Source organism: Accipiter gentilis, chromosome 23, assembly GCF_929443795.1.
Source record: "Accipiter gentilis chromosome 23, bAccGen1.1, whole genome shotgun sequence".
Classification (NCBI taxonomy): Eukaryota; Metazoa; Chordata; class Aves; order Accipitriformes; family Accipitridae; genus Astur; species Astur gentilis.
The window spans coordinates 8,394,414-8,421,162 of NC_064902.1; the positions used below are offsets into that span (position 1 = coordinate 8,394,414).

General features: G+C 55.6%; 1 protein-coding gene across 2 annotated transcripts in view; it reads right to left on the bottom strand.

Moving 5' to 3' along the window:
- TEX264 (testis expressed 264, ER-phagy receptor) overlaps positions 1-26,749 on the bottom strand; it is a 44,195-nt gene that overhangs the window by 2,027 nt on the left and 15,419 nt on the right. For both annotated transcript variants that reach the window (XM_049827009.1, XM_049827010.1), the window contains exon 5: positions 6,412-6,583. In XM_049827009.1, the coding sequence (XP_049682966.1) occupies positions 6,412-6,583 (172 nt within the window). The remainder of the gene's footprint in view (positions 1-6,411; positions 6,584-26,749) is intronic.

A 26,749-nucleotide genomic window follows, 5' to 3' on the forward strand; every position in this document is an offset into this window, starting at 1 on the left:
CTCCAGCCACACTGGGCCGGACAGCCCTGCCCACGATCACGCTCCACACCAGGAGGGAAGCCAGGAGGAGCCCCGCTCGGCAGCGGCACCGGCGGAGGACCGTGGCTTGCCACCAGTGGGGCCAGGAAGTGGCAAAGAGGACGGTGATGACCGTGGAGGGGCTCCCAGGCAGGAGAGGAGAGCCCTCTCCTCCACGCTGGCTCCTGCCGGCGTGTCTCCATCCCCAGCCACCTGCACGGGGCTGCTCTGGGCTCCCGCAGGCATCTCAAGCCTCCCTGGGCTCCTGCTGCTGGGGTGCCCAGGGCTGGGCTGCTTGCCCTCCTCCAGCTGCATGGCAGTCACTGATCTCCTGGAGGAGACCCGACAGGGAGGGAACTTTCCTTCCAAACACCCTTAAATCCCTTTTTTTGCTGTTTTTCTTCCCGGCCTGGGCAGCTGCCAGCAGAACTGCTTGTAAATGGCAGTCTTCTGCCTTCTGAGTGGCATCATCCCACAGTCCTGCCGGCTGAGTGAGGGCTGTTCGGAGAGGACCGAGTAGCGGTAGCAGGACGAGGAACAGCCGGGAAAGACCCACAGACAGAGCGTACCCGCTGCTTCATCCAAACTGGATGGTGTATCGGCTTCATCCTGCCTGGTGAGTGCCCAGAGAGGAGCCTGAGCCTCCATCCTCTCGCCTTGGACATGGTATGCAACCCCTTTGGCAGCTGGCACAAGCCGAGCTCTGGGCTGCCCACCCAAGCAACGCCTGCTGACCCCCCCATGAAAAGGAGAAAAGAACTGCCTGCCAACACGTGCCACCTTTGCTGCAGCATCAGGGAGCACCTCAACATGGAAACTACATTTACTCTAAGTTAAAAAGGATGTTCTGCACGCTGCCGGCGAGGCGCTTGCTGAAGGAGATGGCGGCCACTGAGCAGGCAGCACAAAGATGGGAGATGCTGTCCCACCTGGCAGGACCTCAGCAGGGCAGTGGGTCAAGCAGGGAGCCTCTGGGAAGATGGAGAGCTGTGGGGGACAGAGGGGAGTGTCTGGCCCCTGAGCCTTGAAGCCAGCTAAGGGTTTGCAAAGTCTCTAGTGAGGATCTCAAAAAAAAAAAAAAAAAAAAAAATCCATTTTGGCCAAATTGGTGGCCTGAGGTGACACAGATATGTTCCCACCATGGCTTCATGACAGCTCACATCATTTGTGGTCATCTCGCATCCCTCTGAAACCCAGGACAAGAGTGACCCTGAGCCCCCAAGCTGTGCCCTGTCTGCACAGCACCCCTCCTGTGTCATCCCAGGGTCCGTTTTGGCTGGGAAGCTGTCACCCCACGCCACAAAGCAAAGGAGCTCCTGAGGAGAAGAGCAGCAGCTCAGGAAGGGGAAGATGGGGATGAAGCTGACCTACACGCTGCTCCAAGCCGCCACATCAGGAAAGCACCACTCTCCTCACCCCTGCAGCCGCCTCCCTCTCCCTTGCTCCAAGGGCGACAATAAATCGAGTCCTGTTTCCTTTCAGCCAGGCACTTTTTCACTGCTCTGTCACTTCTGATCATGTTTGAGCAGCCTCAGCTGGCAAATTTGCCCATTTCAGCAGCCTCGCTCTCCTCTGCGCAGGACAAGGCTCGCTCTGGCATGGCCACCCAGCCTGGCTGGGGTGGGCAGGGTGAGAGATGGAGCCGCTGCTGCTGGGGATGGTGCGGGGTCAGTTCTGGCAGGGGGATGTGGCAGGAACCCCCAGCCATCCCAGCACAGCCCAAAGAGGCCAGGCAGGGAGTGTGGCGGGGCTCCAAGAGGGCAACCGAAGCTTCATTGGGAGGTGCCTTGTGGGCGAGCAGGGGCTCCGCTCTCATCTCTTGGGCATGGAGGTTTCTGGCAGCCCTCATGCCCGCTTATCCACCCTGCCCCACGCGTCTCACTCGGTCCCCCAGTGAGCCGCTTCCCATCTCCTGCATCCCACATCCCAAGGCCAGTCCCTGCACCAGGAGCCAGCCCAGCACCTGGATCCAGCATGCCTTTTCCCTCTGGCGTGCAGCAAGGTGCCGACTGTCCCATGGAAAACCCCTGCCTCTGCTCTGCTCCCCCGAGAACCCTGTAGCTGTCCTGCTGCACCTTCACTCAGCAGGAACGTGGAAACCGGGAAGTTTTAATTTGGGAAAAAAGAGGGACAGCCCATGGTGGAGCCCTGCTGGGGTGTTGAGGGGCCCTGCAAAGGCCAGGGCCACCTAGGAAGAATGGAAGCCAAGCAGCCAACACCGAAAGACCAGCCGGGGATGGGTGCAATGGGAATCAGTCACCCCACACAGCTAATGAGCCTGGTGGGGAGCCAGCACCCCCAGGCAGCTCAGCCCTGTGCCACCCCGGGTACCGGCATCCCCAAATCCCCCTGTGAAGGAGGACCGGCTCCCCTCCCACATCACCCCAGCATGACACTGATGCCCGAGCATTGCTCCCCTCTTGGTGCACCTGGGCCCTCTCTTTCCCCACATTCAATCAAATATTCATTGCCCCTGCTGCTAAATAATAGATCAACGCGCTGCCAGGAGGGGCACAGCTCCTCCGTGTTTGCCGAAGCTCACACACAAGCCATCCGGAGAGAGGCTGGGGCAGGCAGACCAGCAGGAAGGCACAGCAGGATCTCCGCGCTGAGACCCTTCTTGGGATGTACAGGCAAGTAGCACAGGCAGGGCTCTTTGGAGGTTGGAAACAAGTTGGGATGAGGCAGAGTACATCAGGGAAGGTGCCCCCCCTGTGGCACTGGGGCTCAGCGGGTGATGCCATCGGTTGCACCCAGATGCTGCTGGACAGACTCAGCTCCAGGAAAATGAGCACCTGAGACTCTAGGCAGAGCCACATGCTTAGAAACCATCTGTGTTCATGCCAGTAAGCCCATGTTGAGAGGCTGCTTTTGTTTGCTTTCACCTTCCATGCGCTGCAGCGGGGTCACACTGGAAAACACGCTGCTGAGAGCAAGCCGGGAGCGAGGGCCTGCTGAGCACCGTGCTGATGCCAAAGCCCTGGAAAATAATTAAGTACAAAACAACTAATCGTGATTGACACTGGCCCCCTGGAGACCCATCAGCTGCCTTCCAAAAATGCTTTCTGTCTTTCTGATGACCCTGACGATGGCTAAGAAGGGACAGAATTGGTGAGGAGGCAGCTGCAGCCCCTGGCCCCTTCCTTGCATGCCGCGTGTCCGTCCTCAGCAGAGCTGCCAGCACCCTGCTCCATGCAGAGTAGCAGCAGAAAGCAGAGAACCTGGACCACGTCCCGCATCCTTTGCAGCCACTGGCTTTGCTTGGAGCCGCAGGCACTCAGCACCTCGCAGGTCAGCTCAGGAGCAAAGACAGCATATGACAGCCTAAATGGAGAGATGCGCTCCAAGGTCAGGAGGCTCAAGAAAACAAATCCAAGCTTTTTTTATACATCCAAGTCGCTTGGTACTGCCTGGCACTAGCCACAACAACAGGCGAGAAGAAACGGCAGCGCCTTCCGCTGGGAACTCCTGAAGTCTTTAATTCGAGGAAAGTGTAATACAGCTGCTGGCGGGGAGTTTCATGAGCCGTGACTGAAAGGTGCTGCATCCACACAGAGCATTACTAAATATGATGCTCACTCTGAAATCACACGCTCAGTGCTGTTTATTTCAGTATTTTGTGAGGCGGGGGGGAAGAGCGGGCTTCATCTGCTGCCACATCAGGAGTGAGAGCCCCAGGCTGCCACGCGTAGAGCATCCTCAGCTGCCTCAGGGAGAGGAAAAGGGCCTCAGCACTTCCCTAGTCCCCCCGGCTCGCCCTGCGAAGCAGCAGGGTGTCAGAGCCCAGCATTTGGATTTGCACAGCTCAAGCACAGCCAGAGGAGCCGAGTGCCACCGGTAGGGACCCACCACCCTCTCCCATCCTCCCAGGAGCATCCCAGCACTGCCTGAGCCTCCGTCGGGGCAAGACCACTTGAAACACTGGCAGAGCTGAGATGGATCAAGAAATAACCCAAATCCATGCAACTGGGGTTGAGGGGGAACTGCAGTGAAAAGCAGACGGGGACATTGCTGTGTCCACCCTCCAGCTGGCAGAGGAAAGCTTGAAAGCTGTCACAGAGACCCTGAGATCTGCTGAGTCATGAAGATCTTATGGCCATCATGCCTGTTGAAGGGGCTGTGGCTAAGCTGACCTTGCTCCTTGAGCAGCTCCCCAGGGAAGAAGGGAGTAAAAAAAATGGGAAAAGAGACTGGGCCTTTCTCTTCCTCCAACTCAGAGGTGGCTGCACAGATCCCAGCACAGAAAATACTTGGGAAGGGAGGACCAGTCTCAATCCGCAAGGCCTCTCCTTCAAGGTGTCTCCCTCAAGGTGTCTCCAGAGAGCAGCTGGGCAGAGGGGAGATCTGCCGGCTGCCGCCACCAGCAGGATCTCCTGCCGCACTAGGGCTCAGAAAACCCACGCAGGACTTTGGTGGTGAGATTGGTGGAGCCCAATGAGACTGGCTGCACCCTCCTACCTTACCTCCCAACTTTGACTCTGCTGCTGAACCAGGGGCAGCCCAAGGACCACTCAATGGCTGTGGCTGGGGCAGCACCACCAGCAACAAACCGAGTCTCCAGTGTCAGCAGGCCAGTGGCAGTGGGACAAGGATGCTCACCATGCACCGTTTCCCTTTGAACAAGCCCAGGACATCCCCACGCAGTGCCACCCTCCCCAGCTGACAGCGATTGCGCTGGCCCAGGGCACTGCGACATCACGGAGATGCAGGAGATCACGGGGACCTCCAAGACCCTCAGGCAGGAGTGGGACAAGCAACCCGAAGGCTTGTCACATCCTCGGCCCTCTCCAACAGCCGGAGCAAGGATGTGAAGCCCTGCCAGACCTGGTTCTGCCGCTGTGCCCAGTAGCGACGGTGATCACAATGCGACATCCAAGCTCAACTCTTTAGTCTCAGAGGCAAGGCCAAGCTCTCACAGCTATTATTATTTTAGGCTGGTTTTGTGCAGACTCAGCAGATGACACTGCCTCAGATTGCACCAACAAAAGCTCATCTACGTGACTGGAAGGGGAGGGGTGGTGGAGGAACCGGCCTAGAGCTGCTGCTGGGGAGTCCAGCCTGGGGTCTCCCACATGAGAAAGTCCAACATCATTTGCTGTCTGAAATTGGGAAGACCTTCTCAGCCCTTCTTCCAGCAGGGCAGGGGACTCCCCCACCACAGGTGTGCTGGCAGTGGCATCCCAGGGAAAGCACCAAGACAGCCGGGCCACAGGGCAGCGGCTCCACTGAGCATCCTCTGGCTGTGCTGCAGGATCGTGCACCCCCGTGAGCAGTGCAGAAAGAAGCACACACAGCTGCTGAAGCCACCGACCTGAAGCATCTTTTCCTCATGTGGGCCCTGCCGTCCCTCTCTGAAACCAAGGGACAACCATGGGAAGGTGCCGGGGTGAGCGGGCTGCAGATTGTCTTTGGCCAACCTGGGCCAGTGCCCAAAGTAGCCGCCCTGATGCAAGGCAAAAAGGCAAAGAGCCGAGTGAGCACCGCAAAAACGTGGGACCTTGAGGCACTGGGAAACCGCTCAAATTAGACTCTTCATTGCAGCACTAAATGGACATAGCTTCCAGAAAGCAAATCCCAAGCTTGCTTTTACACTGCACACAATTAAGAATTAAAGCAACCCAAACCTGAAGATGTGTTAAACCAAATGACCAAATTCCTTGGGAGGTGACGAGAGCTGTCATAGTTTTTTCATGCCCGTTACACAAGCGTGGGTGACCTGCAGGGCAGGAGGAGGTGGCTGCCCCTGCTAGCGGCCAGCTCAGCCGTGCCGTCCAGCGCCTGGGAATGCTTGGTTAGCCGGCTCCCGCATCCTGCAGACATGTGAGCACGTGGGCCGGCAACGGCAACTAGCATTTCGGGTTACTATAGCACTGCTGTTCTGCGCCTACAGCCATTGTGGTCCCTTCCTGTATGAATACATCCAGGCTCCAACAGATCTCGCTGAGCAGATGCAATCGGGCAACTCCACCACCAGCTACAGCAACCTGGTATTTAAGCTCTTCGCAATCCCAATATGTAACAGATGAAGATGAGATCAAGGAAGATGTATATGACAAGGAGAAAAACAAGCCCAGCTGCAACCAAAAGCTGTGAGATCCAGCTCTGCTCTGACAACAGCGGGCCAGCGGCTTGGCAGCAGCTTCACCCTCACCCCAACGCTGCAGGGGTGCCCGGGTGCTCCCTGAGGCGCAGTGTGACACCTCAGGGACAAGATCCTATCTCAGCTCAGGGTGAATGGAAGAGGTGGGCTGAGACTCAGTGGTTGGGCGCCAGGTGGGCACAGGTCGATCCCTCTCCGCCTGCTCAGAGGGCAGAACCAGGGACACCAGGATCCCCACCTTTGGGAGGGCTGATGCCAATCGAAGATGGAGCCCGTGCGCAAGCCACAGATACCTGTGATATCTGTACGGGAGTCCTCGGCCTCAGCTGCGGCAGCCCTGCTCTTTCTCTCCAGTTCTTTCATTTCAGGCACGTAGAAGTCCCCTTGGCGAGCGAGAGGACACACGAAGTAGATGCGGTCCTCCTTGTAGATCTCTATCCGGGGGTGGGCACACAGCTTCCTCTCCTGAAAGACAGCAGGTGACCACAGATCAGGGATGTGCCCTTGCCCCCCGCTCCAGCAGCCCTCGACCATGTGGACTGCTGGCCTAGCAGCACCACAGACTGACCCACTTTGCCCACAGACATGGGGGCCCAGTGAGGAGCGGTGGGTCCCATCCCAAAACTGCAGTGCTGCTTCCCTATCACAACAGCCCCCCATGTGCCAGGGCTCGCAGGTTTGGCCCTGGGGGTGAGCAGCTGGCTGCGCTCAAGGAGGAGATGCAGAAGCCCCAGGGATACTCAGCTCCTCCGGCTCAGTCTCGTATTTGGTGTGCTCATTTTGGGCTGGAATGAGGGGTTTCGGGGAGCCCGGCAGCTGCTTTGCATGGACCTGCCAAGTCTCCCGTTCTTCCTGGCAGCACAGCCCCACAAGCAGGCGTAGCATTTCTCTGCTAATTAATATAATCCAGAGCTGACAGCTCAGGCAGCTCCTTTCAGAACGGCGAGGGCAGAGGGAGTGGGAGATGAATCCCTGGCATTTCAGACAACTCCCCCTCCTCCTCTTCCTCACCCCATCTCCCCCCAGCAGCACACTTCAAGACCTCAGCCCCCCCCCCCAGCCTGCCAGGGACTCATGACAGGGGCATGTCCCCCCCGGGCTGTGCCCCAGCCCACGACGAGCCGGGGCTGCAGGGACTCTGGGGGTGCCGGGGCTGGGCCGAGGAGCAGCTGGACCCCTCTTGCCACCCCCTTCTTGCCTGCCCGCCCGCCAGCTGCTCGCTGGCAGAGGGGGCGGCTGATTACAAGCCGGGTGAGAAGGGAGAGCGTCTCCTCAGTGGGTTTTCTTTTTCATTCTTTCCCCTTTTCAAATCACTGACAGCTTTTATTTAACCCCACAACCATCCCGATTACCCTCCTTTTCCTCCCTGCCCCACCTATCGTCTTCCTCCTCCTTGCCCTGACTATCCTCCTTTTCCTCCCTGCCACATCCTCCCCGGCATGGCTTCCCTAGACACTCTCCGGCAGGGTCCCTGTCCTTGCAGGGCTCTCTGAAGCCAGGGCAGGCCCCTCTCCAAGGACGAGCTCTATGGACACATCAATCATGACCTTATGAAAGCCTGTTCATTCCTGAACCCCTTCACCCCTGGGGCCAGACCAAGCTGATTTCAAATTATTTATTTCCCAGCCAAACGACAGCACTGGGCAAAATCCACAACAGATGGGAGCCAATGCTGACCCTCTCCCCTGTGCTGGCAGCAAGGCCACCTGGAGAGCCACCTCCATGCTGGCAAGATGCTGCGCAAGCAAGACAGGGAGAAAATCCCACGTGAACCGTTTTTGTGTCTATTTTCCCGGGAAAGCCTGCAGGAGCTGGCTCTGTGGAGCCCCAGTTTACCAAGCAGCACCACAGCAGCAGAAACGCGAACCCCAGCAGAAGCTTTACCCGTCCCAACGCCTTCAAGCCTGAGTTTTGGCAGAGTCCCTCCTCCAACAGAGGAGGAACCACATTCACAAGCCCCGTGCCACAGGGACACGCAGGGACGCAGGCGGGCTTCCGAGGTGCTTGGAGCCTGGAGTTCCCACTCGCAGGCAGGTGAAACACTAACACACGCAGATCAAAACTGTATTAAATAAAAACAAGCTGGGCTGTTTTTAGCAGCAGAGCAGAGGCGGCTCATATCACTCCTGCTTTTTCAGCAACAACGCAGACAAGAACCCTCCCCGCTGCTCTGCCCCTTGCTCTACCAACCACAAACCCATCAGCCAATCTTCAGCTCGGTTTGTTATTTTAGGTTACTGCAACACATACCAGAGATGAGCATCTCCAAGATTTGCAGGTTTTTTGGATGCATCCAGTTGGCCCTCCACCACTTAATGTAGACGGGGACAACTCAAAGGATCTCAGAGCAAAGAGATCTTTACTAAATTCATATGAGGTCTCTAATGAGTCTAAAACCTCAGGGCTCCAGTCCAGCCTCCAATATCCCAAGCTGACTTCCCAAAGTGCACCCTGGGATTCCTAAAGAGTGGATCTGGAATGTACCCTCTTCCTACAATTTATCTAGGCTGCTAGAACTCCCCTTCCAATTACACAGCCATAGTAGCAACGCTCAAACAATGGCCCCTCCACAGACACAAAATGTGGGAATCGTAGCTTTTTAAGGAATAAAAATGCACACCTGTATGAAGAGCAGGGTCCCAGACTGGCTCTTGAGACAAATGCTGCTTCACTCTCAAGGATTATCCTGTAAGACAGATGAGGATGCTTCACCCTGCCAGGGTGGGAAGCAGCTTTGTCTCCCTGAAGCCAGAAGAGCCCCAGTGCCCTGCAGCTAAAGCCCATGGTCGTGGACCAGGTCGGTGGGATGACGCTAAAATGGCCGGACACTCACTGTCAATACCATCGCCTGCTGTGTTACAGAGAGCTACAAGGATGCTTAATACTTGACTTCTTCCCAATTCATCCAGTGTTTTCCCCCAAAAGAAAATGGAGGGAAACCAGAGCCTGGTGGTCCTAATTTATGCCTGTACAAATCAAGTTGGAAGCCAGGCTAGTGAGCTGGCCTCTGCCTCTGCGCTTCTTCCTGGTGCAACCCAGCTCCTGGCAGGGCTGCTGCAGAGCTCAGCACTGGCAGCCAGGCTCAGGAGAGGACAACATCCCCAAGAAAGAGCAAGGAGGTGGCAGCTGGGAACACTGATCCGTCCAGGGTAGGACCAAAGGGATGAGGCTGCATAAAGACTTGAGGAAAGGACAGAGGCGATGAGGTGGGGAGCCAGGACAACAGAAATGGATAAGGGATCATTCAAAGGGGATGCAAAGGAGATCGCCCTTGTGGTCATCCCAAAGGAGATCAGGAGGCAGGCAGAGGCCAGGCAAACACAGGCAGAGGTGCAGCAAAGTGCAACCAAGAGGCAGGTATCAGCACAGGACAGAGTGGATTTAGGATTACCCCAGCAGAGAGGAAGGCTGCAAGGCTGCTGCAAGGGAAAGAAACAACGGGGAGAGAGTGGAAAGCAGAGTCCAAAGGCGAAGGCGTAAGCAAAGAGTGAATTAACGAAGGCTTAACAACATGGCAAAACAACAGAGACACTCAACAGGCAATAATACATTCCGCAGCTGAGAAGGAAGCCCCTTGCTAACCACGCAGCTAAGCCAACAGATGGAGCTGCAAGGTGGATGCGGAGTTTGCAAGGCAGAGCCCTTGAGTCAAATCAAATGCAGTCTCACACGGGTGGAGGAGCTCAGTGAGAGGTGAACAGTGGGACACTGACGGTGTCGGGGCCAGGCTTCTGGCTAGGACAGCAGGACCTGGTAAGTAGGGCAAAGAACGGGATTTGTCCCTTCGCAAGGTCATGCTGTGCCACGTCCCTTCTCACCCTCTGCCAGGAGCTTGCTTTTCCTATGGCCAGAAAAGATGCAAGGCTTATTTCTATGCAGGACCCTCAAATGGGCACTAGAAGCATGGGACTTATTGCACATTATCCATACAGTCAAGCCACACATACACAGCAAAGGCCAATGCATCCAAAGCCCACCAGTTCAGACCTGACATGCACAGCAGCTCTGGCATTCTGCTATGTCAGACCCACTGCTTCCCATGAAGCCAACGCTTTCTTGGCCCATCTGAGGGCTGTGGTGGGGTGCTGCTCACCATCCTCTTGGGAACAAGGGTTTATGTAGGGAAAGAGTCTTGCACTCCTCTCTCCCAGGTGAAATAACAGCCTGCCCAATCTTTACACTTGGGTTGTTTCCAAATCGCCCACCATCCCTGACTCCCTGTAGGACTTTCTCCAGGTTGGCTTCATCCCTCTAGGAAGGGAGCATCCCCTGGCCTTGTGCATCAGAAAGGACAACAAGGATTATGGACCAAACCAGCACTTCGGGACACCTTCCCCAGCAGCAGGAGGTGGCACCTCCCCAGCAGCAGAAATTTTCTTCTTCCCACTCATCTGTTAAGGAATAGACCCCATCATCTGGCCACAGAATGGCCTGGGCACAGCCTCCCGGCCAGAGGATGCCCTGGCTTCCCTAGGTGGGCAAGAGAGCAGTACCAGGGCTATGGCACATGCGAAGGGGCAACTGAGACATGATCTGCGGTCATTAAAATCCCAGCAGAATCATGCCAAAATGGAAGGAGGTGGCAGGGTGCTCATGTCGCACCGTGCCCCTCGGTGCCTGCTGGGAAGCAGAAGGTGAGCTGGGGCACTGCAGGGACCAGCTCTGTCACTCTGTCAGGCTCAGCTGCTCAGGAATCTGCTTCATCTCCCACTGCTGGAAGAATTCAGCTTGTTAGGAGACCAGCAAACAAGCCTTGCGGATGCTCGCAGGATCCTCGCCATGCCCAGGCATGCTGGCGCTTAGGCTCCAGTTGAACCTGCTGTCTGCCCCAAAACACTTCTAGGGTCGCCAGGAACGCAGTAGGGAGGCAACTGCTGGCCTCACCCCACTTCTGGCCACAAGCTCTCCGGCCCCACAGCCTCCTGACTCATCACTGAGACCTCCTGGCATGGCTCACAAGGTGATGGTTAAGGCATGCCAGCCTGCCGAGTCGCTGTTTCAGGGCCAATGGCTGTGGGAGCGGTAGGAGAGGCTTTTCATGCCACCACTAAGCTTCCTGCTGGAGCAGGGCCAGGGCCTGAGCTCTCCGTGCTGCTCAGCAGCTCCTGGCTCCACCACAGAGATGTCCACCTCAAGTCCCATCCACCAGTGTGCCATATGTATACAGCCATTGCCTGTGCCTGTCACCCACGCCTCCTGGAGGACCTCTTGCCTGCAACGCACAAAAAAAAAAGCCTGTAAAACCCAGTTGGGACTGGAAAAGCCACGGGGAGCAAGCAACAGGTCACCTGACAGATGCTCCCCCTCTTCTACCTTAAGGGCACCAGGCAGCCCCCTGAGCTGCCCTCCCTGCCGCTGGCCAGGGATGCACCCTCCAGGGATATGCCACTGGGCACTGCTGAAAAGCTGGGACAGGCTGGAGCCTGCCAGCCACCAAGAAAGCGATGGTGCGGGATCCAGCCGAAGCATCAACTTCTCTCCACACAGTCCCAATCAAGAGAACTTCCCAGAGGGGCCAATAAGCGTGTGGCCCAAGCATGTGCTGGGAGGACCCAGACTCAAGGAGAAGCTGTAGGTTGTTTACCAGGGGCCATACGAACATCATTTGGGCACAACGCGCCTGGCGCTGCCGCTCACCTCTGCTCTTATGGCGATGGGATGTGCCGCCGTCATTGCAGTGAAGCAGAAGGGTGCCGGGACACATGGGGTCAGCTCCATCCACATCCTGCTGTGACCCCAGAGCGACACCAGCCACGAGGGGGTTTTCCATAGGCAGCTGGAGAGTGGGGTCAGCTCACTGTTGGGTTACTGCCAGGTCCACCCTGCTACCAAATTGAACCAGCAGCCTCAAGTACAATTTGCTAAACACCAGTGATGCAGGGTGGGTGTCTGGCTCCTGCCCTGGGGGGTATGCAGGGGGGTTGCGAAGGGACACCCCTCCAGCCCCTCTGCTGCACCAGGGCTCCCCTCCCTCCATTTCTTACCACTGCACCTGGAGGAGGAACAGATGATGGATGCAAATACACAGGGAGCTTGTGCCCATTGCTGGGGGTTGCTGCTCGCCAGAGGGGCTCACCAGCATCCCTCTGGCCAAGCAGGCAGAGCATCGTCACACACTCACTGCCACGAGCCTCCCCTCACTTGGGCCGCTCCGGTTAGTGCCAGCAAGTCAGCTAGCACCCAGCAGAGGGTGGGGGGACCCCAAGGGGACCCGCCAGCTCCATCCCGGCACACCAGCACCTCCTGCCTGCTCAGGCAACACGACTCCCCCATGTCTTCCTTCCAGCCGGAGGCATCCTTCCTCTCCTCCTCCCAGTGAAGGGGTCGGATGCTTTGGTCCCAGGGATTTTAAAGAAACAACAAAACCGCCTGGAGCCGAAGGGCCCTAAAATCAGTTGCTAAAATTAGAGCTGAAACTGAGCCACCATCTAAGACCGGAGGGAGCATGCTGTGTGCCACATCCTCCTCGCTTCCTCACACACTCCACGCTCGGTGTGTCATCCCTGCTTATACTTAGACCACGGGCGCTAGGTAGTGCAGGGAGGCTTTGCAATTCAGTCTGCACAGCACCCAGCACCCTTCGGTGCTCTCCCAGTTCAGCCAGGAGACAGATTCCTTGCTGGGCCACCCCACCATCCCAGACCCAGACTGGGGGTGTCCCTGTTTCCATTTCTCCTTGCTCAGACAGCAGCTTGAGGTTAAACACCACTTCGGTCCCAAGTCCGAGCTGATGAAACCAAAAAAAATAAAGGCACCCCTTCCTCCCCAGGTTTGAAACTTGGTTTCAATGTGCACTTGCAGCCCAGAAAGCCAAGCGCCTCCTGGGCTGCACTACAAGCAGTGCGGCCAGAAGGTTGAAGGAGGGGATGCTCCCCCTCTGCTCTGCTCTCATGAGACCCCACCTGGAGCACTGCCTCCAGTTCTGGGGTCCCCAGCGCAAGACAGTCGTGGACCTGTCAAGGTGGGTCCAGAGGAGGCCATGGAAATGGTCCAAGGGCTGGAACACCTCTGCTATGGAGAAAGGCTGAGAGAATTGGGGTTCTTCAGCCTGGAGGAGAGAAGGCTCCAGGAAGACCTTATTGCACCCTTTCAATATATATAGGGGGCTTGCAAGAAAGATGGAGAGAGACTTTTTACCAGGGCCTGTAGTGACAGGACAAATGGCAACTGTTTTAAACCAAAAGAGGGAAGGTTTAGATTGGACATAAGGAAGAAATGTCTTGTGATGAGGGTGGTGAGACACTGGACCAGGCTGCCTAGAGAAGCTGTGGATGCCCCGTCCCTGGAAGCGTTCGAGGCCAGGTTGGACGGGGCTTTGAGCAACCTGGTCTAGTGGAAGGTGTCCCTGCCCACAGCAAGAGGGTTGGACTGGATGATCTCTGAAGGTCCCTTCCAACCCAAACCCCTCTGTGATTCTGGTCCTCCCTGCCAAGCTGCAGCCTGACCATGGGAGACAGGGATAAAGCCTGGGTGCCCGGGCTGCCTGCCGAGGGGCAGGAGTCAGGCAGGGGCTGTGGAGGAACCATCAGCCCAAGAGATGGTTTGGGCAGAAGGGAGGACAAGCTGCTGGAGGGAGAGGCAGGCAGACGTGCTTTACACCAGTACTACCTCAAGCGTCAAGGAAACCCCAACATCTCAGCTTGCAGCTCAAGCAGGGTGCACATGGAGCCAGCAGGCCCTGCCTCCTGGCACGGCCAGCACTCCGAGCCAGCTCCAGCACGTGGCACAGCCGCGAACACCAGGCTGCTGAGGGCTGCGAAACAGCTGCTGCTTCCCAGCCTGGAGAAACTCACATTTCAGAGGTGGTGAGACTGCTCCCACGCACGTGCACTTTACTTTCAAATCCTCTGGGCCACGAGGTGTTTCAGAAACAGAAGGTGATATTACTGCAATCAAGAAAAGGCCATTTCCGTCAGGCAGCAGGAAAAACGAGCGGCACCACCAGCACTACAGCAGCGGAAAACAAAGTCTCGCCAAAGGATAGCAAATCCTCCAGGTAGCAAAATACAGCACCTGGCAATTAGCACCTCCCGCGCCCATCAGCATCCCTCCCTGCCCTCTGCGCTAGCACACTTCCCCCGCTTCCCGCAGCAGGACTTCATCCTGCCTGCAACCGGGACGCTGCCCTGCCGATGCGGCAGTGCCGTGGCTTCGGGACAGGCAGGTGAAAATCAGCCCCCAAGATCCTCTCTGCAGCTCTGAGGAGGAGCGCATTTGGACCGTGGGAGCTGCGAAACGCCAGGCTTGATAGCTGGGAGAGTTTTTCATTTTCACCTTGGTGAAGGCAGCCCGCCATGCAATTTACACCTTGCCCGCCTGCCTGCCTGCACTTCCCGTGGCCGCGGGAGCTGCAAAGCAGCAGCTGTCAGGCACGGCCAAACCAAGAGGCCAAGGAACGAGCCTGGGTGGGTTGGTGGGTACGGGAGGTCCCAGTGCCCCAAGAGCACTGATAGGGACCGGGCACAGGCTCCCAGGTCTCTGCTGGAAGCTGCTGTGAGAGCCATGAACACTCTTCTCCTCCCCGGGATGGAGATTTCTTCCCGTCCTCCAGCAAAAGGGAGTAAGCTCCAGGCCTGCCTCGCTGCATGCACAGATGCACTCCGGACCTCCTCCCCTTCTAGCACCCAGTTGAGCTGCAAGAGAAATCCTGCAGCACATCCAGGAGCATCCCCCATCTTCAGAGATGAGCCGGGCAGCAGGTCCCAGTGAGACAAAACTTTTCAGAAAGTAGCCACAGGCAGCCAGAGCCCCTGGCACAGGGGAAGGACAAGCCCTGGACAAGGCTGCCAGCCTGGACACGCTCAGGTACGTTCGTCCATGTGCTTCCAGGGACATATTTTACTGCCCCAAGTATGGGAATGTCACCTGCAGAGTAAGGAGCAGATGGTGCAAACACACAATTCATGGGGCTTGGGTCCCCCCTGGTGTCGTGGTTATTTGGTAGTAATTAGTCGTGGAGCAAAGAGTTTCAGAAGTGAAGCAAACTTTTGGATTAAAAAAAAATAATTCCTAAAATCTCAGTGCTTTCCATGTCTCCAAGTTCTGCCTTGCTCCTGTACCCTCCATGGGTAAGCAAAGCCAGCTGGGGAGACAGTTCTCACCAGCTTCCCAGAGCTCTGTTATATGTTGTCATACTCTTCCTCCTAGCCAACCCCAACTGGATCCCTTCCTCTCCTCCTCCTTTCCCATCACTGCCACACACAAGCTCTCCGAAGGGGACTTTGGTTTTAACCACTCGGAAAGCTCAAACACTGAATTTTCATTATAAGACAAGAAATCCACGTAAATCCACATAATCTCTCCTCCCCTGAGGAATGAGTCCTGTGTTCCTGTCCCCATCCCTAGGAACTCCCTCGCTATGGGAGTGTGCGGGTCAACAGCCATGCATGAAAGGAGGTGGATGAGACTGCAGGAGGACCACAGCTGGAGAGGGTTGCCTCTGCTTTGGAGTGTGGGTCTCTGGGGACCAACGCTCTCCTTCCAGCCTTCACAGGATGCTTTTTCAGCATTAATCGCAAAGCTGAAGAGGTTGATGCAATGATCTCTGCCATCACAGATGAGTGGAGTGATGCTAAATTGCTTTGCCTGCTCTGTTGCCTCAGCGAGGCTGCCAGGAGCAGCAGCTGTGGCAACTTCTCTGCCTCTTGTCAAGGCAGGGCTTTTCAGGAAAGGAATCATTGCCCAAGACATTCTCCTGCCCATCCTGCCTCAGCCAGGCAGCCCACCACACAGCAGCCTCCCACCCCACGTGGTTATCACGCAGGTAAAAAGACCCTCTTTGAAACATGGGTCTTTGTTAGGCTGCTTGCAGGGAGAGTAAGCCCTAACCTAGAGTACAACCGCCTCCCGAGACACCCAACAACAGGTTGTTTCTTGCGGCGAGAGATCTTCTTCCATGGCTAACTCACAGCTGAGAGCCTGGAGGGTTCCTCATCCAGGTAGACATTCCCAACCCACCTTGATGGCTTTATCTCCTGGGCCACCACTTGAGTACTTACTTGCCCTTCCACAACAGAGACGTCCAATGGAGGGTTGTCGTTCCCAAACTTCTCACAGACATCCTCACATGTAACAGGTCCTGTGATGAAACCCTTATGCAGCAAAACCAAAGCAACAGAGATGGAGCAGGAGCAGGAGTGCCCGGTGCCCACAGCAAGTGGAAGGTCTCAGTCTCCCGAGCCAAGGTCTAGGCCAGCCTCTTCCTCTTGTTCTTCGCTCCACAAGCCATCCTCCCAGGATCACGGGCATCTACAGCTGCTCTTCCACAGCTTGTTTGTCACCAGGACAAACTTAGGACACATGTCACATTAATGGCCCCAGGAAGAAAATGGCGCAGTGGAATAAATACCCGCCCTGTCCCTTTCTAACTCCTTGAACAACCTTGTCTTTCTGCAACGCCCCCGGCTCCCAGGCTTCATGGAATATATTTCACGATGAGCTAAGCTCAGCCTCACACCATCCCTTCGCAGCTGAGAAAGCTGAAAAGGGAAGCTGAAGAACCTAACCTTGCTGAACTTGCACAGATAAAGCCACTGGTTGCCCGGAGCAAAGCTGGGGTGCAACTGCCTGATTCCCAGACAAAATAGTCCTTCCCTCCCGACCGACGGGGACTTAATGTTAGGCTTATTAGCCTCATTTAGAAGGCAAGGAAGGTCACCAAAGAGGAAGATCAAGCAGGTTTCAGCCCGGTTTGCTGAGGAGGAATGGGTAAGGTCATCACGACATCCATCAGCATGTCGTGAGTACAGCATATTGGCAAATCTGATGGCAGAAAGCAAGTTTCCAGGACAGGAAGATCTTCCAAGCTATTAGCTAAGTGCAGCCAACACTGGAGAAAGACTGTTTGACCTCCTGCTCAGGGAGGCCCAGGCTTGCCTTGGATGACAGGGATCCCTCCCTGGCTCTCCACTGCAGGACACTTGCCCACAGGCCACCGCTCACCCTCAGTTCGCTGCTCCTCCTGCTCTTGCTTCTCCTTCCCTTGCCCCCGGGACAGACATCCCCGTGTTTTAAAAGCAAGCCAGAGCCCAGGACAAACGCCTTTCTGAATTTTTATAAATAAACAAGAGTCATTTCCTCGCAGGCTTCCAGGAAAGCCGTCTTCAAACCCCCTTGTCCGAGAGCTTGCACCTCTACCCCAAAAAGCCAGCAATCCTGCGAGGCAAAGGGCAAAGAGCCAGCAACCCTGGTGAGCCCTAGCGTGATGATGACTCCCACTGGTGAGCTCGGCTAACGAGGCCCCCAGAGCCTCGAGCCAGCGCACGTCGCTGGCGGTAACGATTCGCCTAGGGAAATCCCCAGCGCAAACAAACAGCGCTTGCGGGCAGAAAGTGAAAGGCAAAAAGACGGGCAGGCTGCCTGCAATGCAGAAGGAGGTGGAAACGCAGGCAGAGGCGAGGAGTGGGTAAGGGAGGCGAACGAGCAGCACCAGACAAATTCATCAGGGACCTCAGGACAGCTCCAGCCGTCCTCCAGCCAGGACACACCATTTCGGCGGCTGCACGTGGACCCACCCTGCCCAGAGCAGACGTGGGGAGGCGAGGTGGGGCCGGGTGCCTGCCTTTCCTCTGCAGCCCTCACCTCCTCCTCCACGGCCCACCAGGGAGCCTGGTGCAGGTTGCCAGGGTGCTCATTACCTTGGTCTGGAGAGACAAGCGTCTGCCAAGCATGGTGCTGTGGTGCGCTGGGGCATGCGGGGAAGCAATGGCTGGCGGTACCAGTGGGGACACAAGCCGAGTGCCTCCAAAGCCAGGCTCCTCTGCAGGCAGTGGAGGCAGTAGCGGAGAGGAGCAGCTGCTTTCAGTGACCTTTGCAGTCTGGCAACTGCTCCTCCACCAGCACAGGATTGTGAGTTTGACTACACAGATCAATCAGGAGATGAAATCAAAGCGAGTTAGGCAAGGATGGAGCCCAGCCTGACTCTGCCCTTCCACTATCCTATGGCTTTCCAGGTCCCATATGCTCCCAGAGGTGCTGCATGAGCCAAGAAAGCTCCAGATACACACTGTGCCGCTCAGCTTTCCACGTCTTTCCTTGCTGGGGAGCCACCTCCCCATCTGCACCACTGCTCTGCTCTCCCAGGTACCCCAAATCACGCGCAGCCCTGCATAACGTCATCGATGGCAGCACATCAGCCAACATCGCAGCCACCAGAGCTGCCCTGGATCCTCACCAGTGCCCCGAGACCCAGAGGACACCCCTCCTCTTCCCAGCACCATGGCGCCCTCCCTCAAGTTCTGTGTACCTGAAGGATAGGGAGGAGTTCAGGGAAGCACCTCTGGCCCCATCCACCCTTCCCCAAGCAGCTGCAGCTTGTCATGGGCAGGAGGCAGATCTGCCCTGCACTGTTGCAGCCCCATCCCAGGAAGGCTGCTGGTCTCAGCTAGCAAGAGAGGAGGGGTTTGGATACTGGGCCTGTGCCCCACGGCACAGCATAAAGCCAGAGCTGAGCCAATGCTTTGCGTCCCATAGTAGCTCCTGCTGGGAGACACAGCTTTGCAGGGTAACTGGTGGGAGATGGAGGCAGGTGAGGGCTTCTCAGGGAGGCAGGAACTGAGCCAGGGAGGGACAAGTGAACATAGCATCTAGAGATGCATGTGAGAGAGGAGGAGGAGGATGCAAGAACAGAGAGGAGCTGATGGCTGCGCTCCTCCACTGCGAGCCCACAGCATCAGGCAGCTCCTGAAGCCATAGCAGCTGCTTCTGCTTCGCTCATCTCCTGAACCACTCGGCAGACAAATACCGGAGCAAGTCTTTCTCCGACACTGACCTCTTGATAAGCTTTTGCCAACTCACGGTCTGGTTACTGTACCGCTGGGCGGACGTTACCCCAAGCTGTGAATCCACACAGCATGAAAAGAAGAGCAGCTGGCCACAGCAGATGATAGATATCTACCTTTCTGCATGTCAAGGAGCTGCCATCAGCTCCTGGCAGAAATAAAACCCAGAGGAGCAGCTGAAAGTAACTGGCCATCCAGTGGCAGGGAGAGAATGCCGGTGTCCACAGTGGGAACGAGGCCACGGTTTCCTTCCCTCCAGCCTTCCCGAGGTGCCCTACAACCCCACAGAATGGGAACAGAGCCCATCAGCAAATGCACGAAGCCAACAAGCAGCTGCAGACAGACCCTCTTTGTGAACAGCCACAGTGTATCCTCTTCATCCCCCCAGGCCCAGGACACCCCTTCAGGTTTCATCTAAAAGGCAACAGCCCCCAGTGCTGCGCTTGGACAGGGACTCCCATAACAACCACTCTCCCAGCTGCCTTAAAGGTCTGACCTTGACCTTCAAGCAGCACTTTTGCCTTAGGATCCATCCTGCAGAGCTGTGAAGATAAGGGAAATGGACACTGTACAGCTTTAAATATACCAGGAGATATTCTGGTTGGTGGTGTGTTGAAGGGGGACACAGAAGCAGAAGTTTCCAGGGGTCCTGCGGTGCAAGCATGTGCTCATCCACAAGTTATCACTGTGATAAGCAGCCAGAGTCAGGGATGCAGAGTGGTTACTAACCTGCTCTCCCTGCTGCACTCTGCTCCATCACCCCCCTTCATCCCTGCGGGCTTGTTATAATTCCTCACATTAGCAGAAGATGAGCAGGTAAAACCATCCATCTGTAAAGCGAGCACCCAGCGGTCATCGTACAAGCCACCAAAAAAAAAAATCACCCCAATTACTCCATAGCGCCAGAAACTCCCAGGCATCATTCTGCTCCCTCAGACCCTTTGAAATGTAAAGCTGCATAGTTCGGTGTCATTTAATTTGGAGCTCAGCCTCAGACCGACAGAGCCTCGCTGAGCTTTAGGAGGAATGCAGCCATACAAAATGTAGACATGCAAAATCCAGGTGTCAGCAGCCTGGAAGACAAGCACACTCCAAGCCCCACCAGTGACTCCATTTCGTGGTCCTGGTGTCTCTGTTTTGCTGTCCTGGTGCCAGAGGAGGCTGGCTGCGAGTTCCTGCCCTCTCCATGCTGGCTCAGGACTCCCTTCTCTCTTGGAGCAGCTGGCAGGCAGCACCCCTTGGATGCTGCCTTGGTGCAAGCTGGAGTGGAGCTCAGGGTCTCTGCTGCAGCTGGGCTGCTCTCACAATCCTGAAAGCCTCCAAAAGCCTTCCTCAGCTCCCTCTCTGCACACAGGCCAGGACATCCATATTTTGAACCCCCCTGAGAGGTACACTTTGGAGGAAGCAGACACGGTGGCCACAGGAATCTGATCCCATCCTAAAAGCTGTACCTAGGCTCTGCTCCAAGTCAGCACAGAAACCTCTTTCTAGTTTCTCTCTGCTACCCAGAAGGAGAGGTGACTCTCCACCTCATCTCTTAGACAGGTTTGTTCTTCTCCTCCATGCTGGAGGCACATCCTTTTTCGCATTACAGTCCCAGCCCTCCTACCAGCCATGGCAGGGCAGAGGCACCCTACCTAAGGGAGAACATATCTCCAACAAACCCATCAGAAATGCATCTGCTCAAGCCAGGCATGAGCCTCCACCTCCCCATGCTCACCAGAGCAATGAAGAGCCCAGGAAAGGCAAATGTTGGGTGGGTTGGGGACAAAGAAATGGGATGCTACCTTGGCACACCCAGAGACACTGGTCCATCAGGTCCTGATCCGTTCTTGAGGGTAGCAGGTACCTTTGGTCTCTTACCAATGCCAGATACCACAGAAGAGATCCTAAGACAAGTCAGCTCAAGGGTGACAGAGGACAAGCATTGACTCATCCCTGAGCCTGTCTCCAGGGAGCTGCTACCTCCTCTGCCTGCTGTGGTCTGACAGCAGGGGAACAAATACCTTTTCTCACTCCTGTGCGATTGGGAGAAGAGGAGAGGTGCCAGGTGCCTACCCACCCAGCCCGCTGGCCACAAAGGCAAAGAGGTTCACCATGGCTTGCTGCTCGCCCAGGATGGAGCAGGGAAGCAGCCCAGGAAGCCTGGACATTCTCACTAGGTTGCAGACCTGGTTTGGCTGAAGTAGAGAGGCTGGAACAAGCTGCCACATGCTGGAAAATAAATGGGACAAAAAGGAATTCTGGAGCTGAGGGGTCCCAGGCACTCTCCAAAAGCCTGCAAGCCAAGAATTAAGCATAGCTCGACCTTCCCCTCTCAAGGAGCTCACAGACCGGGCTGCAAGCTGCTCTGGAGTCCTGCAACAGCAGAGGCAGCTGGAGACCACAAAGATGAACCCAGTCCTGGCAAATCTGGAGGAGTTCAAGAAGGCCAGGATTTGGCATCATGATTTTCCAGACAACCAGAGTTCAGCATTGGGTGTTTGCTCCTCAAGGCAGGACAGGATGTACTGGTTGTACATAGGTCTGCACCGAACCATTGCACCTCTCCATACTCTGCACCCGCTCCACAAAGGCTGCAAGTCCCTACGGGCGTGGGGAGAGCAACGGCCACCAGGCAACAGCATAAACAGAGGAAAACGCACACGCTGAGCCGGTGAAAGCCTTCCCAAGATGTGAGCAGCTCCACAGACCACTGCATCTGCTGCAGGCATGAGGACTGGCAGCTCAGGACACCTCCAGCCTGCTGCCTCCGCCCAAGGCCACCAGCACGCAGCAGCATCAACTCTAACAGCATCCGAAGGGCAACAGCTGCTGCAGGCAGGCAGAGAGGACAGAGAGGGTTATATGTACATTATATATATATATATATATATGAGACCCCACCTGGAGTACTGTGTTCAGCTCTGGGGCCCCCAAGATAAGGAGGACATGGACCTGTTGGAGCGAGGCCAGAGGAAGGCCACGAAGATGACCAGAGGGGGCTGGAGCACCTCTCCTACAAAGACAGGCTGAGAGTTGGGGTTGTTCAGCCTGGAGAAGAGAAGGCTCTAGGGAGACCTTATAGAGGCCTTCCAGTCCCTAAAGAGGGGCCTACAAGAAAGCCAGAGAGGGACTTTTTACAAGGGCATGTAGTGATACGACAAAGGGTAATGGCTTTAATCTGAAAGAGGGTAGATTTAGATTAGATGTAAGGAAGAAGTTCTTTACTGTGAGGGTGGTGAGACACTGGAACAGGCTGCCTAGAGAAGCTGTGGATGCCCCATCCCTGGCAGTGTTCAAGGCCAGGTTGGACGGGGCTTTGAGCAACCTGGTCTAGTGGAAGGTGTCCCTGCCCATGGCAGGGGGCTTGGAACTAGATGATCTCTGAAGGTCCCTTCCAAACCAAACCATTCTATGATTCCATGATACATATAGTCCTGTCGAAAGAAAAGACCCTGAGGGACTTTCAGTGTGACCCTCTGCTTCGGAACAAACAGCTGGGCTCAGCCGCCTCGCCGGTGCTCCAGCCACCAATGCAGCCCTAAAGCCAGCATCTCGCCTACGGCACATAAGCTCTCAGCACGGGAAGGAGCAAGAACCGATTTTGTTCTTTCATCCCTGTGATCTGATCACCACCCAACCTCGCGACTCATCCATCCATATTTTAACTCAGCGCAGAAGAGAAATGTTTTCGTTCTCCTGCCCTCCCTGAAGCGGGGCCTTTGCTACCATTTTATAGCCAACTAGAATTGAAAATGTGCAAGTTAGTCATAGCACAATGGTCCCTTTTCTGGAGGTAAAAATGCCACTGTTTTCAAATGTATTATCTCCCTGCTCCACAGGTTTCAAAGTGGGAGCTTCACAGCCAGGGAAACTGGGCCAACAGCATTTGCTGGAAAAGAGCAGTATTTCTAAGAAGCTGTTTCGCATTTGATCAGGTTCATTTTGCTGTTTCTCAAGCCTGGCACAGCTGGCAAGGTGTGGCTCAGAGGGCTAAGGGGAAGAACCAGTCCAGAAACAACTCATTAGGACCCTGCTAAAATAACTGCAGAGAGGCAGATCAATCTCATCCTTGAGTTAATTGACTAGCTGGCAAGGAGGGAAGACCCCAAGGTTTGGGACGGTGTCACTGCTTGAGAGAGCTGGACCTGTCTCCAATGCCTGACAAAGAAAACCTTTTGAGCCAACTGCATCCTCTGGGATTCTCTATAAATACATCTGGGGAAAGCACACGTACAGATTGAGTCGATAAAGAGATCTGACAGAAAAGCACTGTAGTATTTTACTCTCCCTCCTTGCCCAAGGCAAACCATTTCAGTTCTTTGTCTCCCTTGGACAGCCGTATGAAATATCCCCAGCTTCCTCCATGATCATTAATCCTTGCTGCAAAGGCGAGGGGGTAACAAATCTTTGTGTCTGAGCAGCTTCATCTCTGTGACAATTTTGCAAGGCTGGGTGAGTCGTTATGAGACTGTGAGCCTCAGCTTTCCAGAGTGGCAGCTGGGAGAGCGAGGTGGTTTCTCTTTCCCTCTCGGGATGAAAATGCCCCCTGGCAGGACCATCGGCTGACAGGCAGCACTGGGCCAAGCTTTTGGCCGTCAGGCCATCAGAGATGCCTGCACGGTTTGGCATGCATGGGGAGGCAGGTGCTTGAAGTTTGTTCTCCTTCCAGAAGCCGCCTTTGGAAATGCTCCTGGAAAAGGAGCTGGGATGGTAATAGGATCAAAATGCTGGATGTCAAAGGAAGCACCCGCAGTGGCAGAGACCCAGGGTGAGCCGCCAGCTGGAACAACCTCCCCAGGATGCTGTGGAGTCCCCTTCGCCAGAGGCTTTCAAGATGCAATCGGCTGCTAGATAACCTCATCCAGGCTGCCTTTCACATGAAAGGTTGGACCAGACAATCTTTCCAGGTCCCTTCCAACCTGGGTTGTTCCCATTCTGTGATCAATTAGAACTGCGAAGGCCACAGTGGCTGGGACCGTGTATCCCACACCAGCCACTTCCCCGGGACCAGGACTCCTCTGCCTGCTGCTGGAGCAGATGGTTGCATGGAGTCAACAAAAAGTTGGGGAAAAAAGCAGGCGATTTCACATGAGACAAGCTGCAGAAGGCAGGGAAGAAGCCTTTGTAATTACTGAAGCTCAAAGCTGGTCAGAAAACCTCTTTTCTGCTTAAAGCAGTGATGCCATCAGAGCTGCAGTTTACACCTGCCCCTGTGCAACCCAACAGCAGAGCCGAAAACAGAAGCTGCATGCTTGCGCTTGCAAGAGGAAAGGCACTTGCGAGCACAAGGTGGCAGAGCAGCAGGTATGGTGCCAGCATGCGCCAGGCAGCCAGCACACACGCCAACCAGTGCACACTCGTGTGCCTGGCTCAAGTTGGCCATGCCGGCTCTGTCAGGGCAGTGCCCAGCACTGAACACGAAGCACAACCAGTGCTAAGTCACTACTTGCCCACCCGCCGGCAAGGACCAAGGAAAATCTGACAGCAGATGAATAGTGGCCTGGGGCTGCCAAATTCCTCTGGAGAAGTGGGAAAGCGGGGATGCCTGCTGCGAGTGGCAGGAGACGTGACGCAGAGCCCTGGATCCCCATATGTTCCATTAGCGGCACAGGAGGAGCGCGTTTCCCTGCAGACACAGGTTAAACGGACCCGCTCTGCTGCACAAGCTGATCCTGAGCCGGGTCCAAAGGTCACTATTGTGTTAAACAACATTGCCCACCAAAAACCCCTTCCACCTGGCTCAGCTCCCACCCTGACCTTGTGGGCCTCCTACCCTCCGCTGCCCGATCCCCAGCACAATGCTGAAGATGAGGTCACTTCCACTCACAGGACTAAAACTTCTTTGGAAGGTTTTGTCGCTAAAAAGATTTAATAAATAAAAGTCGCCGCAAATGCGCGAACTGATATGATGTGACATGCAGCTGGGGGTTGCCAACCAGCAGCGAGCGGGCGGCCTCGCTGGAGCGAGACCGCTGAAAACCAGCTGTCAGTGCGGGTCAGCGGGAGATGAATGTGCCCGCGAAGGTGCCAAGCCTGTGCAGAGACACCTCAGGGTCCCTCTCTGGTTCCTGTGGTTGCATGTCACCTTCTGGAGAGGCTCGGGCTGGAGTATCACGGTGCCCACCCCTTGCCTGCTCCTCCTGCCCAGCCCAAGATCAAGGGCTTCACTGGCTCCTGGCAGAGAGCACACAGCAGCCAAGGGTGTCCAACACTGCTGGCCAAGCTACTCCAGCACTCATTCTCAACATCAACCAGGCTGGTGGGGAGCCAAGGATGGGTAGGGAGAGACTTGTAGCTTGCTGAGGCACCCATCCTTAAACTGTCTTATCCTAAAATAAGGCCAAACTCTCATCTACTTACATCACCTCTTTTACCGGCAGCAGAAACAGGGTGCATAAACCCTAGGTGAGAGGAGGGAGCGTGACATGTACCACCACACTCCCCAACACCTACCAGCTCCCAGGCAACCAGGAACACTCATCCAAAGCCATCTCTGACATTGCCTTCTGCTCTCCCTTCTTCTTTTCCTGTGGCCACGAGCAGTGGTAAAAGACCTCAGCAGCATGTTGCAGGTTGGATCTGACATCCCCCATGCCTTGGTTTCCCTAGCTGCAGGGAGATGCTGCAAGCATCAGGCTGTGCTCCACTGCCGTTTGCGGGAGCAGACTGCAAACACCCAACATAACCCCAAGCCCAAGGGGGTTCCTAAAGGAGAAGACAATCTCAATCCATGATGTAGCACTCACAGATATGAGTGACAGGCAACGAAAACAACACTGTTGAGGGCTTCCTTGGTCATAGGATAAACCAAGCCAGAGCAGCATTTGAGTTGGGTTTTGTTTCTAAGAGGGGAAAATAAGTAGGATGCATCTTGTTTCTCCCCCCTCATTTCCAAACTCTTTTGCTGGCTGGCAATCACCAGTAGGGCAAAAGCAGAGAGGTAGCTTGTCATCAATCCCCCACTCCGAGTCAGACCATAACGCTGAGGTCAAAAAACCCAACAAATGCAAAAAAAATCTAGAAAGGAAAAAACTCTCACCCTCCACCAGGAGTGAGCCTGCACCGTCCACCCTGAGCATCCACACCTCCCCAGGGTTTCCCATCATCAGCCACCTCCCCACCCCAACCAAGTACCACCCACTGGAGATATTACCAGTCTGTGGATACACCCACACCAGCGGTTTCTCAGGGACAACTGATGGGGACGGCCCCAACCTGCCGCTGCTGCAGCCCCTAGGTACACTACTGGTGGACACCGGGTGCTAGCAAGGTCCGTCTGCAGTGCACAAGCCACGCGTGACCCAACATACAGCCCGGCTTGGGACCCGTGCAGACACATGCATTGGCTCCCAAAACACTTACCCCAAAGTCTGTATCCTTACTCGAAGGCCCTGCCAGCCCAGGGCCCAGCAGCCTGTCATGCTGTCAGGTCTGGTCTTGTCGCTGCCATCAATACAAGTTAGACACATCAAATCCTCTGTGACTCTCAAGGGCTTTTTTTCTCCCCCTCATTTTTATTTGATGCGTGAGGATCACTTAATAGCAGCATCACATAACCTCCTGTCTTCCCGAGAACTCTACAGACCTATATTCAAGTGTGTGTGGTCTTAAACTGAAGGTCATCCCACCTAGACAGGCAGCCGAGGCACCACCTCTCCCCCCAGCACCCCAAACCTCTCTGAGGGCATCTGCAAACCAATCCCCATGGTCACCTTGGGACACAGGAAAAGGGAAGGAGGAAGATGGAGAGCTCCATCTCCCAGAAAGCCACAGGTAGGATGACCCCCTGATGCGAGGAGAGGGGTCACCTGGATAAGTCCTTCCAGGCCTGCATGATGAGACACTGAAGGCACCAAAGTCCCAGGAT